This window comes from Oncorhynchus nerka, linkage group LG5 (assembly GCF_034236695.1).
Source record: "Oncorhynchus nerka isolate Pitt River linkage group LG5, Oner_Uvic_2.0, whole genome shotgun sequence".
NCBI lineage: Eukaryota > Metazoa > Chordata > Actinopteri > Salmoniformes > Salmonidae > Oncorhynchus > Oncorhynchus nerka.
The window spans coordinates 7,847,213-7,873,928 of NC_088400.1; the positions used below are offsets into that span (position 1 = coordinate 7,847,213).

The 26,716-nt window shown below is 45.7% G+C and overlaps 1 protein-coding gene across 1 annotated transcript; it reads left to right on the plus strand.

Moving 5' to 3' along the window:
* The first annotated feature begins 7,079 nt into the window (after positions 1-7,079).
* Positions 7,080-16,628, plus strand: LOC115123004 (uncharacterized). The gene is made up of 2 exons (XM_065019024.1): positions 7,080-7,140; positions 13,354-16,628. Exons 1-2 carry the CDS (start codon positions 7,080-7,082, stop codon positions 16,626-16,628), a joined length of 3,336 nt encoding a protein of 1,111 aa, XP_064875096.1.
* The last annotated feature ends 10,088 nt before the right edge of the window (positions 16,629-26,716 follow it).

The window sequence follows — 26,716 nt, forward strand, 5'->3', positions numbered from 1 at the left end:
TCGAACGGCTGTCTTTTTTTTTGGGGGGGGCATCCTGAACATATGACATCTTGGCAGAGACCCCTGAGTAACAAGATCCTTGACATTCAGGTCTTATTTTGTTCACAATTTGAATCCCAAGAAGAAAAATAACATGAATGAGTATGTAAAAAATCACTTGTTTTCCCCTCTGTGCCTCTGAGACGAAAAATCTTCTGGACACAACAGTTTCTGATGGAATTATTTCTAAAACTGCTATCACACACACACACACACACACACACACACACACACACACACACACACACACACACACACACACACACACACACACACACACACACACACACACACACACACAAAAACACCATGCCGGAACACAGCTATTCAGCTTTAATGGTTGCCATGTCAACAGCCACAGTTTTTTTCTTGGACACATGGGGTGTTAACCTCAAACAAAATAAAGACATCTTTGTATTGCCGCCTATACATTGCTGAATGTTGGCTTATTATGACCAGAACAAGACTTGTTTTAAATAGCCTCATGCACAGACAGGAAGCATAGGCCAGTACTTTACCTAGGCCAGTACTTTACCTATGCCAGTACTTTAAGTTGATTCTGCAACTAAAAGGATCATGAATTTTCGGCTTGTAGACTGCATGTCTATAAGTTATATACTGCATGTACAGACTGCATGTATAGAGACTGCATTTACAGACTGCATATAGATACTTCATGTATAGAGACTGCATGTATAGAGACTGCATGTATAAACTGCATGAATAGACTGCATATATAGACTGCATTTATAGAGACTGCATATATAGACTGCATGTAGAGACTGCATGTATAGAGACTGCATATGTAGACTGCATGTAGAGACTGCATGCATAGAGACTGCATGTGTAGACAGCATGTAGAGACTGCATGTATGGAGACTACATATATAGACTGCACGTAGAGATTGCATGTATAGAGACTGCATATATAGACTGCATGTATAGAGATGCATGTATATAGACTGTGGGTATAGAGACTGCATGTATAGAGATGCATGTACATAGACTGCATGTATAGAGACTGCACGTATAGAGATGCATGTATAGAGGCTGCATGTATAGAGACTGCATGTATAGAGACTGCATATACAGAGACTGCATGCACAGAGACTGAGAGTATAGAGACTGCATGTATAGAGACTGCATGTATAGAGACTGCATGTATAGAGACTGCATATACAGAGACTGCATGCACAGATACTGAGGGTATAGAGACTGCATGTATAGAGACTGCATGTATAGAGACTGCGGGTATAGAGACTGCATGTATAGAGACTGCATATATAGAGACTGGATCTATAGAAACTCTATGTACAGAGACAGCATGTACAGAGACTGCATGTACTGAGACTGTGGGTATAGAGACTGCGGGTATAGAGACTGCATGTATAGAGACTGCATGTACAGAGACTGTAGGGGTAATAGAGACAGGCGGAGCCCAGCCAACAGCGACTGCATGTATAGAGACTGCATGTATAGAGTTATGCACAAGCTGTATAGCATATTGTATATAACATATATTGATGAATATAACGAAGTACGATGTAGTGTAATAAAGGGTATATTTTTTTTAAAGCACCTTTTTGTGACGTTAGATCAGCTGCATTTCAAGGTCATGCATATACACAGCTCACCTGCAGACAGTTTACACCTCCCTGCCAAGTACTACAACGCCTCCAAATACCCTTCCCCTCCAAAGTATTGCACCAAATAAGGCAATCGTGTCATCTTAAGCAGTTTCCCAATCTCACATATTTCACCTCTTCAGAGAAGGTGTAGGATAATGTAGCAGCGCATGTCTCTTAAAAAATACAAAATATATTGGATATCTTATTTACTGACACTACCACCAGGAATATTTCTGAGGTTTTGCAACAGTGGAAGTGGAGGAGGAGGGGGGAGGGTAGCTTTCATCCACCCAGGGACCCTTGACAGGGGTTGCTTTCATAAGAGCAGAGCCATAGGAGAAAAGAGAAGGAGGGGTTGAGACCATACTAGCCCAGCCCCTATCCACCGTGATATATCTTTATCATTTTAGGTGATGGGCTGACCTCTAAGAGTTGGTGAGGGGGGTCCTCATTAATACAACTTTAAAACCCTCCTGGCTCATTCCTCTTATTTTCTTGATACCTGTGACCTTTCTAAGGACGCAGCCTAGAATGGGTGATATCAAACAGAGCCCTCCGTGGCAGCTCTTTTAGTCGAGAGAATAGAGGAGAGTTTTTTCAGCAATGGATCCTGTTTGGTTTAGTAAAAAAAAAGCCCATCATGTTATTGTCTCTAAGGTAGGCTAACTAAAATGTCAGACATATTTTATCTTGTAGCAAGCTTGTGTGAGCATGACTGTTGTCTCATAGTGTTCCATTTGAATTAGGAAATTGATTTTATATTGTTACTAAACAAATCAAATTACAACAGGTTAGGTCTGTAAGGTCCCAAGGGCTTTATTGTATAGGGGGAACCAACCCCAATGTGTACAGTAGATTCCTATTGTATAGGGGGAACCAACCCCAATGTGTACAGTAGATTCCTATTGTATAGGGGGGAACCAACCCAATGTGTACAGTAAATTCCTATTGTATAGGCAGGAACCAACCCAATGTGTACAGTAGATTCCTATTGTAAGGAGGAACCAACCCAATGTGTACAGTAGATACCTATTGTATAGGGGGAACCAACCCAATGTGTACAGTAAATTCCTATTGTATGAACCAACCCAATGTGTACAGTAGATTCCTATTGTAGCGGGAGGGGAACCAACCCAATGTGTACAGTAGATTCTAATAGGGCAGAACCAACCCAATGTGTACAGTAGATTCCTATTGTTGAGGAGGCAGAATCAGGAGATTCCTATTGGAGGGGAACCAAGGGAATGTGTACAGTAGATTCCTATTGTATAGGGGGAACCAACCCAATGTGTACAGTAGATTCCTATTGTAAGGGGGAACCAACCCAATGTGTACAGTAGATTCCTATTGGGAAGTGTTGGGGAACCAACCCATTGTGTACAGTAGATTCCTATTGTATAGGGAGACTTGGTACAGTAGATTCCTATTGTAGGGAAGAACCAACCCAATGTGTACAGTAGATTCCTATTGTAGGGGGGAACCAACCCAATGTGTACAGTAGATACCTGATAGGGGAACCAACCCAATGTGTACAGTAGATTCCTATTGTATAGGGAGGAACCAACCCAATGTGTACAGTAGATTCCTATTGTATAGGGAGGAACCAACCCAATGTGTACAGTAGATTCCTATTGTATAGGGAGGAACCAACCCAATGTGTACAGTAGATTCCTATTGTATCAAGGAACCAACCCAATGTGTACAGTAGATTCCTATTTATAGGGAGGAACCAAAATGTGTACAGTAGATTCCTATTGTATAGGGAGGAACTGTGACAATGTGTACAGTAGATTCCTATTGTATAGGGGGAACCAACCCAATGTGTACAGTAGATTGTATAGGGAGGAACCAACCCAATGTGTACAGTAGATTCCTATTGTATAGGGAGAACAACCCAATGTGTACAGTAGATTCCTATTGTATAGGGGGAACCAACCCAATGTGTACAGTAGATTCCTATTGTATAGGGAGGAACCAACCCAATGTGTACAGTAGATTCCTATTGTAGGCGGAGGAACCAACCCAATGTGTACAGTAGATTCCTATTGTAGAGGGGGAACCTGGAACCCAATGTGTACAGTAGATTCCTATTGTATAGGGGGAACCAACCCAATGTGTACAGTAGATTCTATTGTATAGAGGAGGAACCAACCCAAGAACCAACCCAAATGTGTACAGTAGATTCCTATTGTATAGGGAGGAACCAACCCAATGTGTACAGTAGATTCCTATTGTATAGGGGGGAACCAACTAAAATGATGTAAAACAGTAGACCTATTGTATAGGGAGGAACCAACCCAATGTGTACAGTAGATTCCTATTGTATAGGGGGAACCAACCCAATGTGTACAGTAGATTCCTATTGTATAGGAGGAACCAACCCAATGTGTACAGTAGATTCTACATTGTAGAACCAACCCAATTCCTATTGTATAGGAGGAACCAACCCAATGTGTACAGTAGATTCCTATTGTAATAGGGGAACCAACCCAATGTGTACAGTAGATTCCTATTGTATAGGGAGGAACCAACCCAATGTGTACAGTAGATTGAAATGAATGTGTTAGATTCCTATTGTATAGGGAGGAACCAACCCAATGTGTACAGTAGATTCCTATTGTATAGGGGGAACCAACCCAATGTGTACAGTAGATTCCTATTGTATAGGGAGGAACCAACAATGTGTACAGTACAATTAGATTCCTATTGTATAGGGGGAACCAACCCAATGTGTACAGTAGATTCCTATTGTATAGGGGAACCAACCAACACTAATCAAACCAATGTGTACAGTAGATTCCTATTGTATAGGGAGGAACCAACCCAATGTGTACAGTAGATTCCTATTGTATAGGAGGAACCAACCCAATGTGTACAGTAGATTCCTATTGTATAGGGAGGAACCAACCCAATGTGTACAGTAGATTCCCAGGAACCAACCCAATGTACAACAGTAGGGGGGAACCAACCCAATGTGTACAGTAGATTCCTATTGTATAGGGAGGAACCAACCCAATGTGTACAGTAGATTCCTATTGTATAGGGGGAACCAACCCAATGTACAGTAGATTCCTATTGTATAGGGGGAACCAACCCAATGTGTACAGTAGATTCCTATTGTATAGGGAGGAACCAACCCAATGTGTACATTGTATAGATTCCTATTGTATAGGGAGGAACCAACCCAATGTGTACAGTATAGGGGAACCAACCCCAATGTACAGTAGATTCCTATTGTATAGGGAGGAACCAACCCAATGTGTACAGTAGATTCCTATTGTATAGGGAGGAACCAACCCAATGTGTACAGTAGATTCCTATTGTATAGGGGGAACCAACCCAATGTGTACAGTAGATTCCTATTGTATAGGGGGAACCAACCCAATGTGTACAGTAGATTCCTATTGTATAGGGGGAACCAACCCAATGTGTACAGTAGATTCCTATTGTATAGGGAGGAACCAACAGTAGATGAACCAACCCAATGTGTACAGTAGATTCCTATTGTATAGGACAGGGGGAACCAACCCATGTACAGTAGATTCCTATTGTATAGGGAGAACCAACCCAATGTGTACAGGATTCCTATTGTATAGGGGGATGTGTACAGTAGATTCCTATTGTATAGGGGGAACCAACCCAATGTGTACAGTAGATTCCTATTTAATAGGGAGGAACCAACCCAATGTGTACAGTAGATTCCTATTGTATAGGGGGAACCAACCCAATGTGTACAGTAGATTCCTAGTATAGGGGAGGAACCAACCCAATGTGTACAGGATTCCTATTGTATAGGCAGGAACCAACCCAATGTGTACAGTAGATTCCTATTGTATAGGCAGGAACCAACCCAATGTGTACAGTAGATTCCTATTGTATAGGGGGAACCAACCCAATGTGTACAGTAGAACCAATTCCTATTGTATAGGGAGGAACCAACCCAATGTGTACAGTAGATTCCTATTGTATAGGGAGGAACCACACTACCAAGTGTACAGTAGATTGCCTATTGTATAGAGGAGGAGGAACCAGCCAATGTGTACAGTAGATACCAATTGTATAGGGGGAACCAACCCCAATGCCACAGGAGATATAAAGGAGGGGGAGACCATACTAGCCCATGGTAGAGATATAACCCCGACCTGGCCCAGATCCCCAATGAGTTGGTAGAGAGGGGGTCCCCGACCTGGCCCAGATACCCAATGAGCCCGGACGGTAGAGATATAACCCCCTGACCTGGCCCAGATACCCAATGAGCCGGACGGTAGAGATATAACAACCTGGCCCAGAGCCCGGACCTGGCAGCCAGATACCCAATGAGCCGGACGGAGAGATATAACACCCTGTTTGGACCTGGCCCAGATACACAATGAGCCGGACGGTAGAGATATAACACCCGACCTGGCCCAGATACCCAATGAGCCGGACGGTAGAGATATAACACCCCCGACCTGGCCCAGATACCCAATGAGCCGGACGGTAGAGATTGATAACATATTGACCTGGCCCAGAACAAATGAGCCGGACAGAGATTACAACTTGTTACCTGGCCCAGATACCCAATGAGCCGGGGTAGAGATATAACACCCCGACCTGGCCCAGATACCCAATGAGCCGGACGGTAGAGATATAACACCCCGAACCAACCTGGCCCAGATACCAATGAGCCAGACGGTAGAGGACCTGGCCCAGATGTACAGTAGAGATATAACACTATTGACCTGGCCCAGATAGGGACCTGGCCCAGAACCAATGAGCCAGACGGTAGAGAGATAACACTATTGACCTGGCCCAGATACCCAATGAGCCAGACGGTAGAGATATGACCTGGCCCAGACCAACCCAATGAGCCGGACGGGAGAGATATAGGGGGAACCAACCCAATGGCGGACCTATAAGGGAGACCTGGCCCAGATGTGCCCAATGAGCCGGACGGTAGAGATATAACACCCCGACCTGGCCCAGATACACAATGACCGGACGGTAGAGAGATTCCTATTGTATAACACCCCGACCTGGCCCAGATACACAATGACGGACGGTAGAGATAACACCCTGAACCCAGATACAATGAGCCTAGAGATATAACAACCCTGGCCCAGATACCCAATGAGCCGGACGGTAGAGGAACCAATGGCCCAGATACCCAATGAGCCGGACGGTAGAGATATAACACCCCGACCTGGCCCAGATACCCAATGAGCAGTAGACGGTAGAGATATAACACCCCGACCTGGCCCAGATTCCAATGAGCCGGACGGTAGAGATATAACACCCCGACCTGGCCCAGATACCCAATGAGCCGGACGGTAGAGATAACACCCCGACCTGGCCCAGATACACAATGAGCCGGACGGTAGAGGAACCAACCCAATGTGTACCCAGTAGGCCCAGAACCAACCCAATGATACAATGAGCCGGACGGTAGAGGGGGAACACCCCGACCTGGCCCAGATACCCAATGAGCCGGAGGGTAGAGATATAACACCCCGACCTGGCCCAGATACCCACCCCCGACCTGGCCCAGATACACAATGAGCCGGACGGTAGAGATATAACACCCCGACCTGGCCCAGATATTCCAATGAGAACCGGACGGTAGAGATATAACACCCCGACCTGGCCCAGATACCAATGAGCCGGACGGTAGAGATATAACACCCCGACCTGGCCCAGATACAGATACCAATGAGCCGGACGGTAGAGATATAACACCCCCGACCTGGCCCAGATACACAATGAGCCGGACGGTAGAGATATAACACCCCCGACCTGGCCCAGATACACAATGAGCCGGACGGTAGAGATATAACACCCCCGACCTGGCCCAGATACACAATGAGCCGGACGGTAGAGATATAACACCCCCGACCTGGCCCAGATACCCAATGAGCCGGACGGTAGAGATATAAACACCCCGACCTGGCCCTACACAATGCCCGACCTGGCCCAGATACCCAATGAGCCGGACGGTAGAGATATAACACCTGGCCCCGACCTGGCCCAGATACACAATGAGCCGGACCACCCCGACCTGCCCAGATACACAATGAGCCGGACGGTAGAGATATAACACCCCGACCTGGCCCAGATACACAATGAGCCGGACGGTAGAGATATAACACCCCCGACCTGGCCCAGATACACCAATGAGCCGGACGGTAGAGATATAACACCCCCGACCTGGCCCAGATCCCCGTTATTTGCTGGAGAAGGAAGCGGAGACTTTGCGGATTGAGATCAGGGTGCATCTTCTGTTTCATCGAGTCGTGGCTGAACGACAACGTTAAAAACATACAGCTGGCGGGTTATGTACTTTATCGGCAGAACAGAAAAGCAGCCTCTGGTAAGACACGGGGCGGGGGCCTATGCATTTATACAGCATGATATCTAAGGAAATCTCTAGATTTTGCTCACCTGAGGCAGAGTATCTCATGATAAGCTGTAGACCACACTATCTACCTAGAGAGTTTTCATCTGTATTCTTCGTAGCTGTCTACATACCACCGCAGACCGAAGCTGGCACTAAAACCACAGTCAATGAGCTGTATAAGGCCATAAGCAAACACGAGTGGCCGGGGACTTTAATGCAGGGAAACTTAAATCAGTTTTGTTTTACTTCATTTCAATCAGCATGTTAAATGTGCAACCAGAGGGAAAACAATTCTAGACCACCTTTCCTCCACACACAGCGACACGTACAAAGCTCTCCCTCGCCCTCCATTTGGCAAATCTGACCATAATTATATCCTCCTGATTCATGCTTGCAAGCAAAAATTTAAGCGGGAAGCAATGGTGAATCCGTCAAAAAAAGGTGGTCAAATGAAGCAGATGCTAAGCTACAGGACTGATTTGATAGCCAAGACTGGAATACGTTACAGGATTATTCCTATGGCATTGAGGAGTACACCACATCAGCCATTGGCTTCATCAATAAGTGCATCGATGACGTCTTCCCCACAGTGACCGTACATACCCCAACCAGAAGCCATGGATTACAGGCAGCATCCGCACTGAGCTAAAGGCTAGAGCTGCCGCTTTCAAAAGCTGGACTCTAACCCGGAACCTTATAAGACATCCCGCTATGCCCTCCGACAACCATCAAACAGGCAAAGTGTCAATACAGGACTAAGATTGAATCGTATTCATTTATTTAGGGCTAGGGTTAGGGTTAGGGGGTTAGGGTTAGGGTTAGGGCTAGGGTTAGGGTTAGGGTTAGGGTTAGGGTTAGGGCTAGGGTTAGGGTTAGGGGTAGGGTTAGGGTTAGGGCTAGGGTTAGGGTTAGGGGGTTGGGGTTGGGGTTATTGGGTGTGTAGAGGGAAAAGACAGCAATCCTAAAAAAACACCAATTTCAACAGCATAAATAATTCTGCAGTTAGCTTTAAAAGATCAAAGGCCAATCAAAGTGATTACCTTCTCCAACATTTCAATTCATATTTCACTCTCACGTTTGATGTGCACCTTGTAGAAGCCTCATTCTTTATTCGATGCCATCGTTTCAGCTACTCTATATATCTGACTCCTCCCTGTTCAAATACCTCTCAACTGACCTTGAAATATCAAGCAATGCTTCTTCTTCTGCACTTGATCAGACCATTTCTATTAACAGATGAGTTTGATTGAACCGATGCATGGAAGTGAGTCCTGGTCTATAGGTAAAATATGAGGTAGGTAACAATGCCACTTACTCACCGTAAGGCCTTGAGTATGGCAAACTATTTCTGACTCTCAGACATCCAACCCAAATCTCTTGCACGGCCCTGTTCACTTTTAGCCTCAGTAAATGATAGTGTCGTAATATCTGCCCTTTAGCAGATGCTCTTATTCAAAGACACGTACTGTACAGGCATGCAAACAACCTTGTTTGCGAGTGGACCTTTTCCGTCCCGAAATATCCCACGAAATACTAGACATTTGACTTAATACATTAATGACAAGTTATTTAAATTAATTCCTTAAGGAAATGGAAGCTTTAAGCCACAATTGAATCATTGACTCTAATTGCGGTGAGATGAATGGTATGGTAATTACCAACCCAGCCGAACATAACTCAGAACCAATCAATTATATTGAGGGGAAAAAATGCTATTAAATGAATGTAGCTAATTGAAATCCCACTTCAGAACGTAATTAGACCCAAATATAACCTTTTTGGAAAAAAATGAAGTTGAAAGGAATAACTGTTTGCTCTTGGTGATTGACGAGGGACAGTAACAGGGATACGAAGGGAAGAACAAAAAAATAGCACATCAAATAAGTAAAGCACCACATTAAGGCTGATGATCAGTAAAAATAGGTTTTATTCTCATGCATATCTTATTAACAGGGGGCTAAAGAGAGAAAAAACAGGAAAGAGAAATTGATCGTAATGATCTTAAAAGACACCACAAACCAGCTACACCTATAGCTATACCTCCGAGGCTCTTGTTTATGAGTGGTGTTTATCCCATTAACATTCTACCTGTAATTCCTCCCATATGGTGAATAACTGATATGGATTAAACAATTAAAGACAATTTTCTCCGCTTGTCTCCTGGCAGAATCCTCCAACTTGCATTTCAATTGAAATGTGCCCCAATAGATGAATACGTTTTACTTCCCTGAACAATTAAACGTGGCATAGCTTGTAAGATTATCTCTAATTAAAAGTGACTGCTGGGGTGTCTGGTGCCTTCATGCAGCTTGTCCTTTGTTGTTGTGTTTTACTCCAGAAACTATAGTGAGTTTTATATTTGGCCTTGTATTCATGTGCAAATAATACATCCTACACTTCCCAGTAGTATTTTAGGGATCTTGTCATTTTTAAATTGGACTTTATTTCTACAGGTTTTTTCTCATTGAGATAATATCTCTTTTCCAAGAGAGATCTGGTCCAATAGCAGCACAGGGAACAACGTTTCAGACAAAACAACTTACATACATACACGAACACAACATTAAACAAAACTATAAACACACATACAGTACAACAGATACATAATACAATTAAAAACACAAACATCTTGACTAAAAACAGCTGGCCTAAAAACATTCTATGATATATACATCGATCAAGTGTTTAAACTCCACCAACGAAACTAGATCATTTTAAAATGTTCAGGAGAGAATTTCAGGAGCACGGTGCTAAGTAACTAAATCTATTTCTACCATGACCTGTTCTACTTTTTGGTACTGGTCGAAGCAAATAAGAGTGGGACCGTAATTGATATTTATTTACTGAACTGACTTAAAAAGAACAGAGAGAAAATGGCATTTTACCCAACATGGCCTTATAAATCAGTGTATACCAGTGTTTAAGCCTACGCAAGGTCAATGACGACCAGCCAACAGCGCTGTAGAGATCCTAATGATGTGTTAGAAATTTCTGATTTGTAATGAACCTGAGGGCTACATGATACACTGAATGAGGTGCTCTCAGGGTCGTGTCTGAGGCCGGCATATACAGTGGGGAGAACAAGCATTTGATACACTGCTGATTTTGCAGGTTTTCCTACTTACAAAGCATGTAGAGGTCTGTAATTTTTATCATAGGTACACTTCAACTGTGAGAGACGGAATCTAAAACAAAAATCCAGAAAATCACATTGTATGATTTTTAAGTAATTAATTTGCATTTTATTGGGACATGATTTGGCATTTGAAAATACCATGCATTTTGTTTTACCTGAATTTAGAATCAGCTTTAAATCATACAGATTCTGTTGTATGATGTTAAATGCTCTTTGTGCATTTTCTAAAGCTAAAGATAAACTACTACCACTTGAATAAATAACTGTATCATCTGCATAAAAATGAACATCCCCTGTTTCAATAAGATCCCCATGTTGTTGATATACAAAATGAACAACAGTGGTCCCAAAATAGAACCTTGCGGAACACCTGAGCACACCTCTATGGACTCAGATTTACAACCATCCGCCATTACACATTGTGTACGATTTGATAGGTAATTTATAAACCAATCTAGATCATGACCAGTAATTCCACAACATTTGAACCTTTGCACTAACACATGTCCACGGTGTCAAAAGCCTTCGACAAATCAATAAAAACAGACACACAATGTAACTTCTCAGAGCTCTGCTCTGTCCTTTTGTTTGAGTCACAGCTCTGCTCTGTCCTTTTGTTTAAGTCACAGCTCTGCTGTCCTTTGTTTGAGTCACAGCTCTACTCTGTCCTTTTGAGTCACAGCTCTGCGCTGTCCTTTTGTTTGAGTCACAGCTCTTCTCTGTCCTTTGTTTGAGGCGCAGCTCAACCCCATTAAGATGCATAATGTGTGTACTAGTTCTGCAGCGACTTAAAGATTTTTGGCAATAGCCATGACTGCTTCAGAAGTTTCATCTGAAAATAAGGGAGGAAGGAAGGAAGGAAGGATGGATGGAAGAAAGGGAGGAGGTAAGGACACCCATGTGTGTTAAGGTTAATTTGATGACCCTATCCATCTCAATTAGTGATTTAAAGACATGCTTTTCTCCAAGTAGGTGCGGAAATTGAAATGTGTTACAGATGGTCCTTCTTGAGGGGTTAGTTGGAGATAATATAACACTGTTTTGACATTTCAACCGCCTGGTGGAGCTCTGTAATTTCCAAATAAACATAAAACTATTGGAATGTCTTATTTGAGTTGTCAGTAGTTTTAGAATGGAAAGGTGAAATATTTGACAGCTGAAGGGTTCAAACTCAATTAAACTGAAACTTAAAGTTATTCTAATACATTGAATAGTGTAAAAGACTATGCAGCCACACCATGAATATGAACCATTATGAATATGGCTGTGAAAATGACGCCACCTCATCGGTACATAGTGACAAAGATCAATAACATAATTGCTTTGTTCTTTGTCTGTCACCATCCAGAGCAACCATGCCATTTATTATAATGCTATTTGCTGTCCATTGCAATTGTCATCTCTTTCATTATAATCACCATTTAATTACCATTATTGATGTAATTCTAATCCATCATAAAGTTTTGCGATTTAATTTCTATTCTAAAATGATCACTTTCATTGCTGATTTCCCTTTGTCAAAAGCCATTGAGACAGTATTAGTATAGGCTATGATATTCAATTAATCCTATTCATTTAAACACACTCTGTTTCTAGATGAGATTACAGCTGTGAAAGCATCTGGCATTGATGGCTTAATTGTTATGACTTGTATCTCTTATCCAAGAATCTGGTCTGGCTAAGAGGGTCTTATGAAAATTGTCTAATTGTTTGAAATAAATGTATGCTACTTGTGACTAGTTATCCCAACAGAAATTAGAAGCTTTTGTTTAGATCACAGTGTGTGGGACCACTAGCGGCCTTGCCATTTCCAACAACCAGTGCTGAAAGTGTAACTTTCATTCTATGGGTCTGTCCCAGCCTGTTCCCTATGTAGTGCATTCCTTTTAACCAGTGGCAAACGAGTAGTAGTGACCTAGTGCCAGGTAAAAAGTCAAATCAAATCAAAGTTTATTTGTCACATTCGCCAAATACAACAGGTATGGAGTTTACTGTGAAATGCTTACTTTACAAGCCCTTTAATAATCAACAATGCAGTTGAAGAATGTAGTTAAGAAAATATTTACCAAATAAAGTAAAAATGATTCAAAAGTAACACCATTATCTCAGCCCAAGACCCGTCTCCCCAGCCACCTTCTCTCCAGCCCCGTCTTCCCTGCCCCGTCTCCCCTAACCAGTCACCCCAGCCCGTCTCCCCAGACCCAGCCCCGTCTCCCCAGCCCCGTCACTCCAGCCCCGTCTCCCCAGACCCAGCCCCATCTCCCCAGCCCCGTCTCCCCGCCCCATCTCTCCAGCCCCGTCTCTCCAGCCCCGTCATTCCAGCCCCGTCTCCCCAGACCCAGCCCCGTCTCCCCAGCCCCGTCACTCCAGCCCCGTCACTCCAGCCCCGTCTCCCCAGACCCATCTCCCCAGCCCCGTCGCCCCAGACCCAGCCCCGTCTCCCCAGCCCCGTCATTCCAGCCCCGTCACTCCAGCCCCGTCTCCCCAGACCCAGCCCCATCCCCCAGCCCCGTCACTCCAGCCCCGTCACTCCAGCCCCGTCTTCCCAGCCCCGTCTCCCCGCCCCATCTCTCCAGCCCCGTCACTCCAGTCCCAGCCCCGTCTCCCCAGACCCAGCCCCGTCTCCCCAGCCCCGTCACTCCAGCCCCGTCACTCCTGCCCCGTCTCCCCAGACCCAGCCCCGTCTCCCCAGCCCCGTCTCCCCGCCCCATCTCTCCAGCCCCGTCACTCCAGCCCCGTCTCTCCAGCCCCGTCACTCCAGCTCCGTCTCCCCAGACCCAGCCCCGTCACTCCAGCCCCGTATCTCCAGCCCCGTCACTCCAGCCCCGTCACTCCAGCCCCGTCTCCCCAGACCCAGCCCCGTCTCCCCAGCCCCGTCTCCCCGCCCCATCTCCCCGCCCCATCTCTCCAGCCCCGTCACTTAAGCCCTGTCAGTCCAGCCCCGTCACTCCAGCCCCGTCACTCAAGCCCCGTCAGTCAAGCCCCGTCACTCCAGCCCCGTCACTCCAGCCCCGTCCCCCAGCCCCGTCACTCCAGCCCCGTCACTCCAGCCCCGTCACTCCAGCCCCGTCACTCCAGCCCCGTCTCCCCAGACCCAGCCCCGTCTCTCCAGCCCCGTCTCCCCGCCCCATCCCTCCAGCCCCGTCACTCCAGCCCCGTCTCTCCAGCCCCGTCACTCCAGCTCCGTCTCCCCAGACCCAGCCCCGTCACTCCAGCCCCGTATCTCCAGCCCCGTCACTCCAGCCCCGTCACTCCAGCCCCGTCTCCCCAGACCCAGCCCCGTCTCCCCAGCCCCGTCTCCCCCGCCCCATCTCCCCCGCCCCATCTCTCCAGCCCCGTCACTCAAGCCCCGTCATTCAAGCCCCGTCACTCCAGCCCCGTCACTCCAGCCCCGTCTCCCCAGCCCCGTCACTCCAGCCCCGTCACTCCAGCCCCGTCACTCCAGCCCCGTCTCCCCAGACCCAGCCCCGTCTCTCCAGCCCCGTCTCCCCCGCCCCATCTCTCCAGCCCGTCACTCCAGCCCGTCTCCCTGGCCCGTCTCCCCCGCCCCATCTCTCCAGCCCCGTCACTCCAGCCCCGTCTCCCCAGCCCCGTATCCCCGCCCCATCTCCCCGCCCCATCTCTCCAGCCCCGTCACTTAAGCCCCGTCAGTCCAGCCCCGTCACTCCAGCCCCGTCACTCAAGCCCCGTCAGTCAAGCCCCGTCACTCCAGCCCCGTCACTCCAGCCCCGTCTCCCCCGCCCCATCTCTCCAGCCCCGTCACTCCAGCCCCGTCACTCCAGCTCCGTCTCCCCAGACCCAGCCCCGTCACTCCAGCCCCGTATCTCCAGCCCCGTCACTCCAGCCCCGTCACTCCAGCCCCGTCTCCCCAGACCCAGCCCCGTCTCCCCAGCCCCGTCTCCCCCGCCCCATCTCCCCCGCCCCATCTCTCCAGCCCCGTCACTTAAGCCCCGTCAGTCCAGCCCCGTCCTCCAGCCCCGTCACTCAAGCCCCGTCAGTCAAGCCCCGTGTGTCCAGCCCCGTCACTCCAGCCCCGTCTCCCCAGCCCCGTCACTCCAGCCCCGTCACTCCAGCCCCGTCACTCCAGCCCCGTCACTCCAGCCCCGTCTCCCCAGACCCAGCCCCGTCTCTCCAGCCCCGTCTCCCCGCCCCATCTCTCCAGCCCCGTCACTCCAGCCCCGTCTCCCTGGCCCGTCTCCCCCGCCCCATCTCTCCAGCCCCGTCACTCCAGCCCCGTCTCCTCAGCCCCGTCTCCCCGCCCCATCTCTCCCGCCCCGTCATTCCAGCCCCGTCATTCCAGCCCCGTCAGTCCAGCCCCATCTCCCCAGCCCCGTCACCCCAGCCCCATCTCTCCAGCCCCGTCACTCCAGCCCCGCCACTCCAGCCCCGTCACACCTGCCCCGTCCCCCAGCCCCGTCTCCCCTGCCCCGTCTCCCCAGCCCCGTCTCCCCCGCCCCGTCACTCCAGCCCCGTCTCCCCTGCCCCGTCTCCCTGCCCCGTCTCCCCAGCCCCGTCTCCCCCGCCCCGTCTCTCCAGCCCCGTCACTCCAGCCCCGTCTCCCCGCCCCTTCTTCCCAGCCCCGTCTCCCCTGCCCCGTCTCCCCTGCCCCGTCTCCCCAGCCCCGTCTCTCCAGCCCCGTCCTCCCAGCCCCGTCACTCCAGCCCCGTCTCCCTGCCCCATCCCCTGCCCGTTTCCCCAGCCCCGTCTCCCCAGCCCCGTCTCCCCTGCCCCGTCTCCCCAGCCCCGTCTCCCCGCCCCGTCACTCCAGCCCCGTCTCTCCAGCCCCGTCTTCCCAGCCCCGTCAATCCAGCCCCGTCACCCCTGCCCCGTCTCCCCAGCCCCGTCTCCCCCGCCCCGTCACTCCAGCCCCGTCACTCCAGCCCCGTCTCCCCCGCCCCTTCTTCCCAGCCCCGTCTCCCCTGCCCCGTCTCCCCTGCCCCGTCTCCCCAGCCCCGTCTCTCCAGCCCCGTCTCCCCAGCCCCCTCTTTCCAGCCCCGTCTCCCCTGCCCCGTCTCCCCAGCCCCGTCACTCCAGCCCCGTCTCCCCTGCCCCGTCCCCCTGCCCGTTTCCCCAGCCCCGTCTCCCCAGCCCCGTCTCCCTGCCCCGTCTCCCCAGCCCCGTCTCCCCGCCCCGTCACTCCAGCCCCGTCTCTCCAGCCCCGTCTTCCCAGCCCCGTCAATCCAGCCCCGTCACCCCTGCCCCGTCTCCCCTGCCCCGTCTCCCCAGCCCCGTCTCCCCAGCCCCGTCTCCCCTGCCCCGTCTCCCCAGCCCCGTCGCCCCTGCCCCGTCCCCCTGCCCCGTCACCCCAGCCCCGTCTCCCCAGCCCCGTCACTCCAGCCCCGTCACCCCTGCCCCGTATCCCCAGCCCCGTCTCCCCAGCCCCGTCTCCCCAGCCCCGTCCCTCCAGCCCCGTCACCAGTCTCTCTCCATCCCCCCTCCAGCACCAACTTAAAGGGAATTCATTTCCCTCGGCACCCTGGCCCATCTATTGCCAACAAACATTGTGAGGACTGCAGTCACATCATGTTGACACAGTGCAGAATCAGTTCCCCTTGTCTGCGTTGTTCCAGTGGCACAAAGAAAATGAAAAGGACAGGGGGAGGTCCGTCTGAAAATGGCACATTATTTCAGAATCCGCTGTTAACCTCATGTTGTCGTTAGCCGGAGACATTCTCCTCCAGAATAAAAGGGACCCGGGGGAGGATGCTTCAATCAACAGCATTTGTTCTCTGTACATGTAAACAGAAATGGAAATGGATGTAAGGTCTAACTTCTTCCCTCAGAGACACCTTTAAAAGACATACTGTAAGTTGCCCTGGGCAGGCTCTCTGCACCGGTATCACCTACAGTAGAACCTTAGATCTTAACGAACACATAGAACAGTAGGTTAGGAATATATGTTTTGTAATGACAAATTTGCCTGAATGTAACCTTAATCCACCCCATGTGTATTCATTCTAATGTCATTTCAGATTATGCCATCATCAGGAGGGGAAAGGTTTCATGAGACGACGATGGAGGACAAAAACGCCCCAGGGAATATGCAGTGGCACGAAATCAATCGAATTCGGCTGGCAGGTTAGGAATTATTTTCAATGGGGAACTTATTAAGGATGATCAATCCCCATGATTCTAATTGTCTCTCTATGCAAATATCAAACGTGCCTGCATAGGCTCGTCAATGACTTTTGGACAATCCTTTTTTTTTACCAGGGATGATAGTCAGTTTGAATCAGGTTCTGCTTTTCTTTTCTTAGTCAACCGTGTGTTCCTTCAGGGACATAGGAGTAAATCAGGATGTCATCAATGTAGATGATGAGAAAGCGGTTGATCATATCCTAGAAAACCTCATTCATGAAGGATTGGAAGACTGCGGGGGCGTTCGTAAGGCCGTAAGGCGTGACCAGATATTCGTAGTGCCCTCAAGTGGTGATAAAGGCCGTCTTCCATTCTTCGCCTTCACGTATAATTACAAGGTTACAGTCGGAAGTTTACATACACCTTAGCCAAATACATTTAAACTGAGTTTTTCACAATTCCTGACATTTAATCCAAGTAAAAATGTCCTGTTTTAGGTCAGTTAGGATCACCACGAAATTTTAAGAATGTGAAATGTCAGAATAATAGTAGAGAGAATTATTTATTTCAGATTTTATTTTTTTTCATCACATTCCCAGTGGGTCAGAAGTTTACATACACTCAGTTAGTATTTGGTAGCATTGCCTTTAAATTGTTTAACTTGGGTCAAACATTGCGGGTTGCCTTCCACAAGCTTCCCACAAAAAGTTGGGTGAATTTTGGCCCATTCCTCCTGACAGAGCTTGTGTAACTGAGTCAGGTTTGTAGGCCTCCTTGCTCTCACACACTTGTTCAGTTCTGCCCACATATTTTCTATATGATTGAGGTCAGGGCTTTGTGATGGCCACTCCAATACCTTGACTTTGTTGTCCTTAAGCCATCTTGCCACAACTTTGTAAGTATGCTTGGGGTCATTGTCCATTTGGAAGACCCATTAGCAACCAAGCTTTAACTTCCTGACTGATGTCTTGAGATGTTGCTTCAATATATCCACATACATTTCTTATCCTCATGATGTCATCTATTTTATGAAGTGCACCAGTCAGTCCTGCAGCAAAGCACCTTTGATGTTGTTCTGGGATTGATTTGCACTTTTCGCACCAAAGTACGTTCATCTCTAGGAGACAGAAATTGTCTCCTTCCTGAGCAGTATGATGGCTGTGTGGTCCCATGGTGTTTATACTTGAGTACTATTATTTGTACAGATGAACATGGTACCTTCAGGCATTTGGAAATTGCTCCCAAGGATGAACCAGACTTGTGGAGGTCTACAATTTCTATTCTGAGGCCTGTGCAACTGGGTCCTGGACTTTCTGACGGGCCACCCCAGGTCGTAAAGTTAGGAAACAACATCTCCACCTCGCTGACTCTCAACACTGGGGCCCCACAATGGTGCATGCTCAGCTCCCTCCTGTACTCCCTGTTCACCCACGACTGAGTGGCCATGCACACCTCCAACTCAATCATCAAGTTTGCAGATGAACAGTAGTGTGCTCGATTACCAACAATGACGAGACAGCCTACAGGGAGGAGGTGAGGTCACTCGGAGTGAAGTGTCAGGAAAACAAACTCTCACTCAACATCAACAAAATAAAAGGGATGATTGTGGACTACAGGAAACAGCAGAGAGAACACCCCCCCCCATCCACATCGAAGAGAACAGCAGTGGAGAAAGTGGAAGGTTTTAAGTTCCTCGATGTACACAACAACGACAAACTATGCCTCTTCAACCACAGCCTGGTATGGCAACTGCTCCACCCTCAACCGCAAGGCACTCCAGAGGGTAGTGAGGTCTGCACAACACATCACCGGGGGCAAACTACCTGCCCTCCAGGACACCTACAGCACCCGATGTCACAGGAAGGCCAAAAAGGTCATCAAAGACAACAACCACCTGAGCCACTGCCTGTTCACACCGCTACCATCCAGAAGGTGAGGTCAGTACAGGTGCATCAAAGCTGGGGAGGAGAGACTGAAGAACAGGGAGGAGAGACTGAAGAACAGCTTCTATCTCAAGGCCATCAGACTGTTAAACAGTGAACAGTAACTCAGAGAGGCTGCTGCCTACATGGAGACTCAATCACTGGCCACTTTAACAAATGGACCACTAGTCACTTTAAACAATGCCACTTTAAATAATGCTACTTTAATAATGTTTACATATCTTACGTTACTCATATCATAAGTACATACTGTATCTTATACCATCTATTGTACCTTGCCTATGCCGCTCGGCCATCGCTCATCCATATATTTATATGTACATATTGTCATTCACCCCTTTTTGATTTGTGTGTATTAGGTAGTTGTTGGGGAATTGTTAGATTACTTGTTAGATATTGCTGCACTATCGAAACCAGAAGCACAAGCATTTCACTCCACTACCATTAACATCTGCTAACCATGTGTATGTGGCAAATAAAATGGGATTTGATTTGTTTTGAATTGATCTGACCACTTTTTAATTGAACGTGTCACTGGTACTTCCTGCTTTAATTTGTGCTTGTAAACAGGAATCAGGAGGATAGAATTATGGTCAGATTTGTCAAATGGAGGGCCGAGGGAGAGCTTTGTACGCATCTCTGTGTGTGGATATACATGCCTGTAGTTCGTCCACTTTATTTTCCAGCGATTGTATCGATGGCAAAGGCAGATTAGCCACTCGTTGCCGGATCCTTACAAGGCACCCCGAGCTCCTTCCGAGATCCCTCTGTCTCTTTCTCCTGCGAATGACGGGGATGAGGGCCTTGTCGGGTGTCTGGAGTAAATCTCGTCCGACTCGTTAAAGGAAATGATTTGTCCAGTTCGAGGTGAGCAATCGCTGTTTTGATGTCCAGAAGCTCTTTTCGGTCATAAGAGACGGTAGCAGCAACATTATGTACAAGATAAGTTACAAACGATGCAAAAAAACAAACAAAATAGCCACAGTTGGTTAAGAGCCCATAAAATGTCAGCCTTCCCTCCTGCATCACCTTCAAATGTTGTAAATGGAATGAAATGCCCTTGTTCTCAGTCTTATCCTGTATTCAGACCACAGAGGAAGGTTGTACGATCAATCTTTTTCTAGGCGTTTAGTCCTCTGTCCTAGTAAGCATCTCTTGGTCCATGCTTTGCCTTGTAACATAACCTTAGAATCTATATACCTAGAGTAATGCTCTGTTAACGTCAGCATTGCCTTATAACGTAAGCGTCTTGCTTAAGCATTGTATGCAAAGTTATTAAATAATACTTGCGTTGAATTTCGTTTCTCATGACTTTTCTCCTTGATCTTAGTCAGTGAAACTCCTAACAGTTGATTGCACGTGGTTCAACTGTAGTCTCTTGCATATGCCACTTCTCTTTATGGAGTCAGAGAAACATTTTAAATGGCTAATTGCTTGTGATGTGTATATATTATATACTGAATATTCACATATAAAATATCTAAATATTATTATTACACACTTATGTACACACTACACACTATGCCACGAAGCATTGAGCTGTTCTCACAGCTCCTGGTGCTCCGACACCCTTATAAGACACGTTATGTTGGTGTTTCCTCCGCTAATTACCTGTATGCGCTTGCAATAACATTTAATCCACAGTTATTGTTTTAGTGATGATTCAACCTCTGAAGCTAAATGATGGTCTCTGGGTCTATTTAAAACATTGAATGTGGGCTCCTGTGGTTGGATAAAAACAATAACAATAATAAATATATAACAGAATTTTTATTTTTTATTTTTTTATTTTTTTGCTTCTTGGGTCCAGCCGCGGACTTCACACGCTTGACATGTATTTGTTATGCAGTTAATGTTTATTTATTTTTATTAATCAGTTACCCAATCAAGACAGGGCCCCCCAGTTACCCAATCAAGACAGGGCCCCCCAGTTACCCAATCAAGACAGGGCCCCCCAGTTACCCAATCAAGACAGGGCCCCCCAGTTACCCAATCAAGACAGGGCCCCCCAGTTACCCAATCAAGACAGGGCCCCCCAGTTACCCAATCAAGACAGGGCCCCCCAGTTACCCAATCAAGACAGGGCCTCCCAGTTACCCAATCAAAACAGGGCCCCCCAGTTACCCAATCAAGACAGGGCCCCCCAGTTACCCAATCAAGACAGGGCCCCCCAGTTACCCACGTGGGCCCTCTACCTCCTCTCCTCCCTCATCTAATGATTAGCAGAGCAGCAGCAGGAAGCAGCAGGCTCTGAACGCGTGTTGACATCTCCTATATCCTCCTGTGGTTGGAGGTTGCAATAAAATAACATTGAACATAATATATACTACATATCTAATAAATAAGTATATACTGTAGAATATATACTGCATCTATGTATTATCATTTTATATGTGTTTACTTTTACTATTAATCCAGCCCTGTACACATGTAATTACACTGTAATACGGATTGCTGTAAATGAAATGTTACCATTAAAAACTCTTATTTCCACAGGGGTAATATGTAACAAAAAGTCCAATATAATTTTTTCATTTTGCAGCAGATTCCTCTCCACTGGAGGTAACTGGTTTCAGCAGAATACACCTGCATAGACTGTATAGACATGTTAATGGTAGGTATCAGGGACATTCAACTGAAATATTTTTCCCTTTTAGCAGTGTGTGCTGTGCCCTTGAAAATCAATAGCTACAAAATACTGGCTCGCTGCCTGTCACCCCGTTATAATGTTCCACAATTGAATCTCACCATCTAGACGAGTTCTATACAGTCCAGTTAACAAGGACCAGACCGCCTCACAAAATGCAGAGAATCCTTAGAGTACACTCTACATGAAAATGTAACCCTGAAGTACAGTCAATATGTTTTTCGATGTAGTTTAATGCAACATTTATTAGTCTCAACTATAATCAATGGTTATTGGTCCGTTTATAGAAAAACAGTCAACAGGAAGATATAAAAACAGTTTAAGGTTATTCAAGGATGAAGGTTTAGTTTAGCTTGTAATGAATGGATAACTGTACAAAACACGGATAAATTGGTTTTATTGCTATCTGCTGTTGGATTCTATCTGCTGCTGGATTCTATCTGCTGCTGGATTCTATCTGCTGTTGGATTCTATCTGCTGCTGGATTCTATCTGCTGTTGGATTCTATCTGCTGTTGGATTCTATCTGCTGTTGGATTCTATCTGCTGTTGGATTCTATCTGCTGCTGGATTCTATCTGCTGCTGGATTCTATCTGCTGTTGGATTCTATCTGCTGCTGGATTCTACTTGCTGCTGGATTCTATCTGCTGTTGGATTCTATCTGCTGCTGGATTCTATCTGCTGTTGGATTCTATCTGCTGCTGGATTCTATCTGCTGCTGGATTCTACCTGTTGCTGGATTCTACCTGCTGCTGGATTCTATCTGCTGTTGGAGTCTATCTGCTGCTGGATTCTATCTGCTGCTGGATTCTACATGCTGTTGGATTCTATCTGCTGTTGGATTCTATCTGCTGCTGGATTCTATCTGCTGTTGGATTCTATCTGCTGCTGGATTCTATCTGCTGTTGGATTCTATCTGCTGCTGGATTCTATCTGCTGCTGGATTCTACTTGCTGCTGGGTTCTACATCCTGTTGGATTCTATGTGCTGCTGGATTCTATCTGCTGTTGGATTCTATCTGCTGTTGGATTCTATGTGCTGCTGGATTCTATCTGCTGCTTGATTCTATCTGCTGCTGGATTCTACTTGCTGCTGGGTTCTACATCCTGTTGGATTCTATGTGCTGCTGGAATGTAATTGCTGCTGGATTCTACCTGCTGCTGGAATGTAATTGCTGCTGGATACTACTTGCTGCTGGATACTACTTGCTGCTGGATTCTACTTGCTGCTGGATACTACTTGCTGCTGGATACTACTTGCTGCTGGATTCTACTTCCTGCTTGATTCTACTTGCTGCTGGATACTACTTGCTGCTGGATTCTACCTGCTGCTGGATTCTACTTCCTGCTTGATTCTACTTGCTGCTGGATTCTACTTCCTGCTTGATTCTACTTGCTGCTGGATTCTACTTCCTGCTTGATTCTACTTGCTGCTGGATTCTACCTGCTGCTGGATTCTACTTCCTGCTTGATTCTACTTGCTGCTGGATTCTACTTCCTGCTTGATTCTACTTGCTGCTGGATACTACTTGTTGCTGGATTCTACCTGCTGCTGGATTCTACTTGCTGCTGGATTCTACTTCCTGCTGGATTCTACTTGCTGCTGGATTCTACTTGCTGCTAGATTCTACCTGCTGATCGATTCTACCTGCTGCTGGATTCTACTTGCTGCTGGATTCTACTTCCTGCTGGATTCTACCTGCTGCTGGAATCTACCTGCTGGTGCATTCTACTTCCTGCTGGATTCTACTTCCTGCTGGATTCTACTTCCTGCTGGATTCTACATGCTGCTGGATTCTACTTGCTGCTAGATTCTACCTGCTGATCGATTCTACTTGCTGCTGGATTCTACTTGCTGCTAGATTCTACCTGCTGCTGGATTCTACTTGCTGCTGGATTCTACTTGCTGCTGAATTCTACTTCCTGCTGGATTCTACCTGCTGCTGGAATCTACCTGCTGGTGCATTCTACTTCCTGCTGGATGCTACTTGCTGCTGGATTCTACCTGCTGGTGCATTCTACTTCCTGCTGGATGCTACTTGCTGCTGGATGCTACTTGCTGCTGGATGCTACTTGCTGCTGGATGCTACTTCCTGCTGGATGCTACTTGCTGCTGGATTCTACCTGCTGCTGGAATCTACTTGCTGCTGGATGCTACTTGCCGCTGGATTCTACCTGCTGCTGGAATCTACTTGCTGCTGGATGCTACTTGCCGCTGGATTCTACCTGCTGCTGGATTCTACCTGCTGCTGGATTCTACCTGCTGCTTCTACCTGCTGCTGGAATCTACCTGCTGCTGGATGCTGGCTAGTTGGCCCACAACAGTGCAACAGTGCTCTCAGACTTACCAACAATAACATAGAAGACAAGATACATTAAGGTTCTATACGTATTTTGTTACATTGTGCCCAAGAGTGTTGGTATTGAGATTCCATTCACTATAGGTGCTTGTTATTGTTATTTTGTTACGACAAGAGGTGCAGGGAAGACCAATGAAGACATGTGTTAAGTGTAATTACTTCAGTAATTTGGTAGTGACCATCTTACTATCTGGACATAGTATCTGATTTCACCATTGAACCTATTGGTCTGACTACCAGTAATTATCTCTAAGGACAGGAGTGTCTCCATTAAAAGATGTAAAGGTGTGGACCACACACTAATAAACTGTTTGCTGAAATTGATGAAAGGCAACTGCAATTCCTAAAAGCAAAAGTTTGCAAGTTCACATGCAAAGGGACTGGTTGCAGTCAACCATAGTGGTATATTAACTGACTGATTTATATTGGTCTAGTAACACAACTCTAACTGATCTATATCGTTATTAATACAACTCTAACTGATCTATATCGTTATTAATACAACTCTAACTGATCTATATCGTTATTAATACAACTCTAACTGGTCTATATCGTTATTAATACAACTCTAACTGATCTATATCGTTATTAATACAACTCTAACTGGTCTATATCGTTATTAATACAACTCTAACTGATCTATATCATTATTAACACAACTCTAACTGATATCGTTATTAACACAACTCTAACTGATCTATATAGTTATTAACACAACTCTAACTGGTCTATATCGTTATTAATACAACTCTAACTGGTCTATATCGTTATTAATACAACTCTAACTGATCTATATCGTTATTAATACAACTCTAACTGATCTATATCGTTATTAATACAACTCTAACTGATCTATATAGTTATTAACACAACTCTAAATGATCTATATAGTTATTAACACAACTCTAACTGATCTATATCATTATTAATACAACTCTAACTGATCTATATCATTATTAACACAACTCTAACTGATATCGTTATTAACACAACTCTAACTGATCTATATCGTTATTAATACAACTCTAACTGATCTATATCATTATTAACACAACTCTAACTGATATCGTTATTAACACAACTCTAACTGATCTATATAGTTATTAATACAACTCTAACTGATCTATATCATTATTAACACAACTCTAACTGATATCGTTATTAACACAACTCGAACTGATCTATATCATTATTAATACAACTCTAACTGATCTATATTGTTATTAATACAACTCTAACTGGTCTATATCGTTATTAATACAACTCTAACTGGTCTATATCGTTATTAATACAACTCTAACTGATCTATATAGTTTTTAATACAACTCTAACTGGTCTATATCGTTATTAATACAACTCTAACTGTTCTATATTGTTATTAATACAACTCTAACTGGTCTATATCGAACTGGTCTATATCGTTATTAATACAACTCTAACTGATCTATATAGTTATTAATACAACTCTAACTGGTCTAAATCGTTATTAATACAACTCTAACTGATCTATATCGTTATTAATACAACTCTAACTGATCTATATCGTTATTAATACTACTCTAACTGGTGCACCCTAACACTGCGAGTTTTTAAATGAAAAACTTAACTGTGTAAAGTGAACCTCACATTATCTTCAGGGCTGGAATCTTAAACAACATTGACAGGGAATCGTGCTTTATTATTAAACTAGTCAGGAATATGTTTCACTTCAACAACCCAGAGATGTTGCTCATTAGGCAACACATCTTAATGTGGATTAATGACTAGATGGCCATGTTTAGCCACACTCAATTGCAGGAGTAATGTTCCTGAGTCACATCAGACCACTGGACCATTCTGCTTCCGACAACATATCTGTAAATCCCAGGCCCATAATACACTTGAGCCTGTCCACATACCACAACCCTATGGGCCCTGGTCAAAAGTAGTGCACTACATAGGGAATAGGTTGCCATTTAGAAAAAAAAACTCAGGAATGACCTAACTTAACTACTTTACTGGTTGATGTCAATACTACACTAGAAAATCTACAAACTCTAAAAAATGAAAATAATTTTCAGACAGTATGACTGTTTCTCAACAGGCTCAAATCAAGGCCATTTCCTTTTACTTTGAAATGACAAATTAATAAAGACTTGGTTTGACTTAGTCGGTATTTCCCTGGTTTCTATTCAGTCTGGAGTGTAACCATTAGATATAATATGATTCTATATTTATAAGACTCATTCCTCTATTTAGTTTGATAAAGAGATAAAGAGATTACCCAGTATTTTTATAAGACTCATTCCTCTATTTAGTTTGATAAAGAGATAAAGAGATTACCCAGTATTTTTATATGACTCATTCCTCTATTTAGTTTGATAAAGAGATAAAGAGATTACCCAGTATATTTATAATACTCATTCCTCTATTTAGTTTGATAAAGAGATAAAGTGATTACCCAGTATTTTTATATGACTCACTCCTCTATTTAGTTTGATAAAGAGATAAAGAGATTACCCAGTATTTTTACA